This window comes from Asparagus officinalis, chromosome 1 (assembly GCF_001876935.1).
Source record: "Asparagus officinalis chromosome 1, Aspof.V1, whole genome shotgun sequence".
NCBI lineage: Eukaryota > Viridiplantae > Streptophyta > Magnoliopsida > Asparagales > Asparagaceae > Asparagus > Asparagus officinalis.
In genome coordinates, this window is record NC_033794.1 from 2,708,403 (window position 1) to 2,718,256 (window position 9,854).

General features: G+C 49.7%; 1 protein-coding gene across 1 annotated transcript in view; it reads left to right on the top strand.

The window, feature by feature from the left end:
- Positions 1-2,806, top strand: part of LOC109829234 — a 20,277-nt gene extending 17,471 nt beyond the window's left edge. The window contains exons 2-4 of the mRNA XM_020396411.1: positions 568-753; positions 1,691-1,800; positions 2,126-2,806. Coding sequence (XP_020252000.1) covers positions 568-753; positions 1,691-1,800; positions 2,126-2,350 — 521 coding nt within the window. The 3' untranslated portion in view covers positions 2,351-2,806. The remainder of the gene's footprint in view (positions 1-567; positions 754-1,690; positions 1,801-2,125) is intronic.

Consider the following 9,854-nt stretch of genomic DNA (forward strand, 5'->3'; position numbering starts at 1 on the left):
TCAAACGTTGACTTTTGTCGCAACGCGTTGACTGGCGTTGACCTAGGGTTACGCGTTGACCGGCGTCCATCCTAGGGTTTTGATTTGTCAATGGTTGACTTTTGTTGCAACGCGTTGACTGGCGCGTTGACCGGCGTTGACCCTTAGGGTTTTGATTCGTCAAAGGTTGACTTTTGGTGCAACCCGTTGACTGGGGTTGACCTAGGGTTACGCGTTGACCGGCGTCCATCCTAGGGTTTTGATTTGTCAATGGTTGACTTTTGGAGTCCCTCAATATTCAACCATTGGTGAAGAATCAGAGTGTTTCGGGGTTTTAAAAAAAACAATTTAGGGGTTCAAAACAGGTTCAGGGGGTCAAAACAGGTTCAAGACACCCCGGGGGTGTCCCGACAAAACCGGGACACCCTGGGGTGTCTCGGTTTTGCCGAGACACCCCATGGGGGTGTCTTGCTTTTTTCATGGTCCCCCCCCCTTTTGTCTTTTTCTTCATTTTGTTTCCCCCCTCTTTGTTTTCTTTCTTGTTTGAATTTGTTTCCCCTTTTGTTTTCCCCCCTCTTTTCAAAAGAGAATTCATCTTCTTCCTCCAAACCTCCTCCATTGTTTTTCTTTCAAGAGCTCCATACCCCAAAGAAATTCGGTTTTTTGTATGCTCCTTCTTGGCCGAAAATTTTCACTTTTCACTAGGGTTTCTCCCTCCACCTTCAAGCTCGGATCTTGACTCTTGGATTGGGGATTTCAAGCCTCTTGATTTGGGTAAGCTCCTCTTCACCATCCTCTTATTTTGTGGTAAAGGTTGCATTTTTATTCTTGTGGTAGACTAGGGGGCATGTATGCACTATTATTTCGGGGGGTTTTGTGCAAAAAGAGGTAATGGCCGAAACTTTGGGGGGTTTATTTGCAAAATTCGTGGGGGTTTATTTGCAAAATGGGACTGAAATTTTGAGGCTTGGATTTCATTCCCCTTTGGTAACAATTTGGATGGGTGTTTCATGCAAAAAGACCATACCTTATTGAGGGTTTTATGTGCAAATGTGGGGCCGAAAAGTTTTGGGGGCTTATTTGCAAAAGTGGCCGAAGAATTGGGGTGGTGTTCATGTAATAGAGGACTGAAGTTTAGGACCTAAATTACATGTTCATTTGGCCACAAGCTTGAGGGGTATTTTAGGCAAGAGGACCAAAAGTTGTTGGAGGGGTTTATTTGCAAAACAGCCCATAAATGTCTTAGAGGGACTTATTTGCAAAAGGCAGTGAACTTATGGCTGAAATCCAATGAGTTTTGACCACGAACTCATGATCAAAATTTTGATAAGGCATGTGGAGCCCAAACCAAGATTTTGTAGAGGGGCTTTTATGCAAAATTGGCTGAATTCTGCAAAAGGGCTCATTTGCAAATTTTAACCAAAATTGTGGGGTACCGGGGTGTTATATGATCGAATGTGACGATCATGACCCGGGTCACGCGTGTCCTTGACCTAGATTTTGGCCTTGAACACAAAGGGTATTTTGGGTATTTCACCAAAATTCACCGTGAAAGATGACAATCATCGTGCACGAAATTTGTAGGTTTAATTAGACTTCAATTATGAAATCCTATTTGTGTATAGGATTTTAATTAAAGTTCTTAATTTCCCTTTTAAATTTCGTATATTCATGTTTTAGATTGTACCTGACTTGCTGCTTTTCGTTGCAGATTTGCAATGTCTCCGCGTCGATCTCGTCCCCGGAGGAGCCGTTCTCGTTCACAGCATAGTGAGGAGGAGGTCCCCACGACATCCTCTCCCGCGGCTTCATTTTTCGGGGGTGAGAATTTATGCAGAGATTTTGTCTTACATCCCTGATTGACCTCTTTGCGGGTCATGAAGGAAGAACCGATACCTCTCTCGCGGAGGGTAAGGTTTCAGACTTGTTTTGCTTAGCCAATTCAAGTCTTCGGATATATTGGGGCGATTTTGTGTTGTCCTACACCTTATAGGTCGGTGTACGTTACCACGTTATTCACGTGATGACGCATGCCGTCCTTCTGGTGTAGGTCACTCAAAATCGTCTCTCCAATTATTCCGTGGATGAGTCTATCATTCTTCTTACGAGATGGATTTTCTGATTCCGCCCTTGTGCTTTATTGCAGTGGAATTTCCCGCGGGTAGCCTTCCTCCTCACGCCAACACCGGATGTAGTCGGGAGGTTTTCTCTTCCGCTACTCTTAGGCAGGCTGTTGGCCCACTTCCTCGGTTCGACGGGGATCGTCCAAATGACTCTTGCCGTTCGATACAGGAAGGAGGGCGCCATTGCTTGCGCCAACTTATCACAGATGCCTCCTTCACCCCTGATTCTACTTCCACTCAGGTTCTAAAGAAGCCGGGTTTTCTATTTGGAGATCATGTCAGGGATCCTGCCACGCTGACTCTTTGTGAGGAGCATTGGTTAACTCTTGACGGTGGAGCCTGTTTGTACATCCCTTCGATTCCACGCCACTATTCTTTCAGTCATTTGAAGGGGCAAGCCGTGGACCGGCAGATGTCTTGGCATCTTACTGAAGATGCTGATCGGGTTCAATGCGGATATGCTACTCACCATAAGACTCCTGGCTCTGAGGGGTATCATGACGTGCGTGGTCTACGACCCGGGATCATGGGTCTTGATACTGCACCCCCAGGCGAGGTGTCAGCTGCTGCTCCGACTGTGAGCAACCGTCTGGCTCTTCTTGGGAGACAGTTACCCCCATCGGAGTACAGATGTTATGGCTGGGCTTCCTCCCTAGCCAAAGGGTGGTGGGCGCGCATGACTGGTTTCGTCTTGGCGCGCTGGGAGAGGGATCTGAAGAGCAGTGGGTTGTATGCACCCATACGAGCTACTATGTACGGCATCCCAGTCAGCTGTCGCCATTTCTTGGCTTTGCTGGAGACTTATGTGCCCGATAGCAACACCTTCCTGACCAGCGGAGGTGAGCTAGGGTTGGCCTTGCACGAGATGCATTATGTTTCGGGTCTTCCGATGGGGGACTGTCCGTATCAGGAGTACTTCCCTACGAACCAGCAGCTGGAGTGTATGAAGAAAGATACTCCGGACATGTATGACACACTCTGGGATCTTACTTGCCACTACTACACTTCCTTGATCCAAACTTCTCCCCAAGCGAGAAGGAAGAGGCAGATCAGCTTGAAGCAGTTTGCCAGCTACTTGTTTCAGAACTTGGATGGTGATTCTAGTGCGCCCATTCATGAATTAGACGTGATGACTCCTTCGGCCGTTAATGAGTTGTTGGAAAAGGCTGAGGTTCGTTCCTACACTATCGGCAGTGCTGAGGGGGCTTTTCCCGCGGGGACAAAGTTTCGCTCTTTTCTCCGCCGCGCACAGAGGTCTATAGGGTCCCGGGCGCTATTAGCAGGCTACCTTGCCCTTTGGTTGAAGAAGTGTGTCGTCCCGCACCAACCTTCTGACGCTCTACCCATCGAGGTGCTCTTCCCTGCAGTTCAGCTGGCTTATGGGAGAGAGCTTTCCCTGCTCCCAGCAATGGTTGCTAGTATCCATTGCGGGCTCAGGGGTCTGGTTAGCAGTTTTACACATATGGGTTCTGAACCATCAGCTGAGCTGGTTTGCCCAAAGGTTGAGCTCCCTTACGCATATTTGATGGCGTGGCTCGTTCTTCACCGTCCCGACTTGATGTCGGCCCCCAGCGTTGTTGACATCCCTGTCCCCTTCATGCAATTGTTGGAGCAGAGCAGATGGTTTGGGAGCAAATTTAGTGATGTTCAGCGAGAGCTCCGGGTCCGCAAGAGTTGGGAGTTCTTTAAGTGTTTCCCTCACTTTTCAGGTCGCTATGGCGACGTGCTGGTTGATGAGGAGAAACCTAGAAGTGACCGGACCGTTCTTGACGCTGGTTGCTTCCGGTGGTTAGTGAACATCCGTGTAGGCTATCTCGTCCTTCGGGTGAAGAACCAGTGCCACATAGAGCCTTATCTCCCTTGCCGCTTTGCTCGACAATTCGGCTATGACCAACTGTATGTCGGGAATCCGAGCCGCAGCCTGCGGGTTGAGGGAGGATTGATTGATGGCGTTCGAGCGTGGCTATGGACGATGGTGGGCTGTACTGGAGCCCGTTTTGCTCTTCCTTCGTATCGGCGTAAGCCACTGATCACTTTCCTCAGCTGCAAGTGGTTCCTTTCTGCATATGAGTCCATCAGCGCGAGGAGCCTCTCAGAGTTGCAGTCCGAGTATGCGGTCCGGGCTGCTATGATGGCTGGTCGCAGAGCTGAGCTTGCTCAGAAGCGGAGAAAAGGGCATGCCAAATCTCTTGTCTCAGACGAAGAAGAACTTCTCCCTACGGGTGACGATGACGAGACCTCCGAGGACGAGTATGCGGACGCAGATACCGGCAGAGGGGATCTCGATACTGGTTTGTCCTATCTCTTTTAATTTTCATTTTCCATAAATGACAGCTCTTTTTCATTGAAATGGCTATTGTCACTTTAGGTAGGGCAGTCAATGATCATGAGCCACCAGCTCCTACACACGTTGAAACGTGTGATAGGCCTGCGCATGTTCGACCCGTTGGCCCTCGGAGGGTGGGTGCTCCGAAGAGGAAGAAGACCGCCCATAAGCCCCATGACGATCGGCGTCCCTGTGGAGTGGACTTAGGGAGCAACGCCGATGGAGGGGGAGGTAACATTCGATTGCTCTTGCTTCAAGGTTGTTTACCTTTTGGGATTTGTAACCATGTTTTGTGCTCCAGGTTTCTTCGAAGAGGGTGAACTCCCACCGGGTTCGGCGTCCCCTGGTGTTGACAACATGGATTGCTTTGTGCAACAAATGTGTGACGCTCTTCATGACGGGTCCTTGGGAATCGACCTAAACATCGACCTTGAGCAGATGAATAATGTTGAGCCGTCATTTTCCTTATGTAAGGTGAAGGAAGATTTCTCGTTTGAGCTTTCCTCATCCTTCAACATTTGGGTTACCCTGCAGATGTTGCGATGGAGGGGCCAAGCTTCTCGAAGCCGGATGCCGGCTTATTAGCTGACATGCTGGCTGAGCAGACTTCCAGAGGGACCGAGAGACCATTCTTCGGGAACGATTCATCTACCGGTATATATCTGATTCTCTCCCTCTTGCCCGATATTTCATCTGACTAATGAATGATTGATTATCGCAGCGTCAACCATTGGTTAGTCCGATATCTATCCCTGGTATATCCAGTTTGCCTCAGAGTGACGGGCTTGCAGGTATGCATACGATTTAAGGATATCGTACTTTCTTATGTTCATCCGTCTTTTGACTAATGAGTGCAATCATAGGACCAGCCACTAGGACCGATTCTCGTATGACCTCTGGCATCCCTCAAATGCCTACAGATGAAGGATCTACAGGTATGTAGATGACCGTACTATCCCAATCCTTCTTATTCGTCTAAATTTCTATTCTGACTAATAAAAGAGTGCCATCATAGGACCAGCCGTTTGGGCCGATACTCTTATGACTCTTGGCATCCCGGCTGTACCTGAGGACGGGGGGATTGCAGGTATGCATACGATTTTCTTGTCCCGATTCTCCTTACTTATCCAAATTTCCATTTGGTTAACCTAGGAGTGTCATTGTAGGACCAGGCGTTGAGCCTGATACTGCTACAGTTCCCGGGGCTGAAAGTCTTCATAGCAGTGGTGCCTCCCCGTCTTTGCCGAGTGGTGCGAGCAATCCGCCTGCAGGGGCTGACGTACCCTCTTCTGCTGCTGTCCCGGAGCCTGTCGGACCTCAACCCGAGGGGACGTCTGTTGGTGTCGGTATGTTCAGAACTTGCCTTTTGACTTTCCTTTTCATACTCGATAATTCACTGAGCTTCTATGTTTCTGCTTGTAGGATCTAGGTCTTCCCTATATGAGCGTGTTCGTAGCCTTTTGGTCGACACCGATCCTGACAGGGAGGCTTTCCGTACGGACCTTAGTTTCTTCACCGCCTTCTATAATGGTTTAATCGAGAAGCTTCTTCACCGAGGAGGCGGCTTTGATCAGTTCCGGCGTTCCTTCTCTCCCCACATGACGATGATGAGGGAAGAGGGATACCCGGAATTGGCTGATTCCTTCACTGCTGATTTTGCCGCCCTGGAGTCAGAGATACGAGAGTTGAAGGAACTGGAGGCTACCGGGGCTTCTTCTTTCGTGTCCTCTGAGTTGGAGCATAGGATGGCGCAATGGCGTGACCTGAGATCTTCCATCGGGTGTGAGCTTCAGTCACGTGAGAGCTCCATTGCGCATCTTATTTTGGTTACATGCTCTATGTAGTAGTTCTTTTAGCAATATAACTGTATACAGGATGATCCAGAGGCGTGAAAGTGTAGGAAGGAGCAGTTTATACTCTTATACTTGTCGGAGTCTTGCCGTTCTCAAATGGCTTACTCTAGCGTTATGACGCCGGCTTCAACCAAGGTTTGGATGCTATTCTTTAAAGTAAAGCAAGCCTTGGTGGGATGAAGGATCCTCCTGTGGTACGCGCAGTACTTCGGATCCGCAGAATCGTCAGCTTCCTCCTGATTCATGATGGGCGGGAGCTTGATTTTATTGTTTTCGAGAAGAGACTCGAAGATGGCGGGAATGTCATCGTCCTTGAACAAGTGCCTCTCGATCCGAAGTCTTCTGCTGTCTTCGGAGCGGCTGTTGTGGCGTTTGATTATCGTCAATAACTATTGCAGGTGCGTCCCCTTCATCATGAGGTACGAGACTCGAATTCAGAGGGCTAACCATCGGTTGGCTCCTCTCGGCTTTCCTCCTTCTGAGGAAGCGTTCGGCCTGTTCTCCGCGTACCTTCAACTCTTTCCAGGTATTGAGCGGCTCTACTCCCATAACATCCAAGATGTTAATGGACAAGTTGTTCTGACAAGTCTGCAAGATGAATTCCTCCGTGCCGGGCTTGAGACGGCGGTACCAATCGAAGGCGGGCCCGCGAAGGGTGCCAACGAATGACCGAACCATCAAAGGCTCGTTGCCAGAGATCACCCCCAAGTAGGACTTGAAGTAGATTAGATGCTGAGTGGGCGAGCCCTTCCCGCCGAACGGCGTGAAGTTGATCAGGTTGAACTTCGCCGGATACGGGATCGAATCCCACTCTTTCGGGTAAGGACACGGAATGCCGGTCCTCTTCACCTCTCGAGCAGACATCAGGGCGTCAATTTTTCTTTCGAGATCCTTCATCTTTTCGGTCTCATCTATACCCTGTTTTGGATAATTTTCGAGAGGAATAATACGACCACCCCTAGTGTTGTCATCACTGGTGGGTCCACCCCCAGCGTTGTTATTTTTAGTGGGGCCACCCCCAGTATTCTTGGGCGGTGCGTCGGCCATGACGACTTCGTCCACTTCCGGATCGCTATCAACAGCGGCGTCCTGGGTACGACGGCTGGTTTCCACTATCTGATTTGACAAAGCTCGGATTTGTTGGTCGTGCATTTGTCTCATCTCCTGCATAGCCATTTTCATTTCAAACTCGAAGATTTCCTTCTGCTTAGCCAGGGCCTCTTCAATGATTTTGACTATCTCCTCGGTGTTGACCATGAACACTTCTCGAGCTTGCCCTATGCTAGACGTTGTATTGTCAGAGGCAAGAGCGGAATGAGAATCTGAGAGCTCATCATCGGAATGGACTTCTTCATGGATCCCATGGTCGTCGTTATATCCGACGGCTTCTAGCTGAAGCTGAGCTATTCCCGGATTGACTCCGCTTCCTGAAGAGAAATTAGGGTCAGAACCACTTGAAATAATTGGAGATTTTCCCTTGTTGACCATGTTGATGGTAACTTCTGGGAGTTCATCATCTCGACCAGCCGATCCTCTTTGGTGTAAATGCCTTGATTTGGGCTTCGTCGTTCCATCGGAGATTCTCTCGAATATCGAGACCCTCTACGGAGCGGTCTTGGGGCAGCTACATGTTGATAATACTGCCCTGATAAATTTGGTACACGGACAGTGAGAATCCGCTTCCCGGATGTTTCTCTTTCGAGATTCATTCGCACCCTCAGCCTGATAGTACAACTCACCGACGTTGCGGTCGGAGTAACCTATCGGCTGCTCACATGGGTTCTCAAGTATAACGCGTTCGTCTGTCCGACGCGTTTTCTTCTGAGTAAACATTGCCTTATTGGCCCCTGCAAGAGTCGCACGTTCGGAATCACACCTTTGTGAGAGTGAAACCTTAACGGGCTCTAGGTCTTTTGCACACACCGCCAAGCTGGCCGTTGCAGGAATCCGTTTGTTAGGAGGTCGCGTACGACCCCCAGTCCGGGTGTTGGCTTGCAGCTCGTTCAATGATCTCCAGCTCTCCTTATCGAGTGCTTTTCCTCGATTCTCGGGTAGAGCGCCGATACGATCCTTCAGAGGATTCCTAAACTCAAGGAAATCTCCGCTGCGGTGGGGATTCATCGGAGGTTCGCGATCTGAAGTTGACGAAGGCCGGAGAGCAACGTCGCCTGCTTTTGCCTTAGGCGTTGATTTGGCCTTTGGCACCCAAACTCGTTTGGATTTCGGCGATCTCTTAACTGCCTCTTCCTTTTGCATTCCTTGTGCTTTTCGCATAAGGGTCCGGGCATGCGCACGCAAGGCGCGGCGCTTCTGGATTCGCTCCTCGAGAGTAGAACGGGTTCTTTTGACATGAACCCATTTGTTCGTTTCTGCTTTGGAGGAGGGGCTGGTATCCATCGGCTCCAAAGCCTTGGCCAGCTGACGAGCAAGGCGTTGACGCCGTCTTTGACGTACTCTCTTTGACAATGTTGTAGCGTCTTCAGTAGCCATCTCCTCGGCGGAGAAGAAGTCCGGATCTGCGATCTCGACCACGTTAGACGACGCGGGGACGTCACATGGTGCAAGTGCAGCGGCGGCAACGGGGTCTTGGATCTTCGAGCCGAAGGTCCTGCGAACATTTCTGGAAGAATTTACCTTTATGCGCCTGTTCGGAGAGGCGGATCTGGAGGAGGAGGAAGAGAGGCCTTCTTTGAACTGTTGTTGATCGAGCTCGTATTCTTCATTCACCCGGATCTTGAATGCCGGTTGCGTCACGACGGCGTCGGTAGCGATGCCGTTGGCTCCCACTGTGGTCGCCAGCTTGTTTGCGGAAAAAGTTGCTGTATTCATTGCTGCATTCATTACAACTTCAATCGTTACAATGAAACAAAAAGATAGCCTTTTTATAAGACCCTTACACAATGAAAACAAAAGAAATACAACTCCTTTCAAACAAACGCAAGATCTGTTTGTCATCTCTTGCTTGCGTGGGTCTTTTGCCTGTGACGGGGATGTTGATATCCGTGGACCACCGGGGCACTCAGATCTGATCCGATCCTGTTTTGCGGTCTCTTGCTTGCGTGGGTCTTTTGCCTGTGACGGGGATGTTGATATCCGTGGACCACCGGGCAATCAGATCTGTTCCGAAAGAATCGGACAGAGCTTCGTCGATCCGCGTGAGATCTAGAAGCTTTAAGCGTCTATCTCGGCTAAAACGAGATATCGGCTCTTCTTAGTAATTACCGGCGAAGGGTAATACTAAGGAAAAGGGGGAATGGGTGATGAAGGCTCTGATGTGGACCTCTCCTCTCCTTGTTGAAGCGCACGAACACTCTTCACTGCAGCAGGGCTTTGCCAAGGCTCTCCAAAAATCCAGATCCAAAAACAAAGGGGTAAGGGGTCTATTTATAGGCTAGGGGGAGCCCCTAGGGTGCCTAGACACCCTAGGGTGTCTCTAGAAATCCGAGACACCCCTAGGGTGTCTCGGAATTTCTGAGACACCCTTGGGGTGTCTTGGAAATTCTGAGACACCCCTAGGGGTGTCTCGGAAATTCCGAGACACCCCTAGGGTGTCTCGGATTTTCCGAGACACCC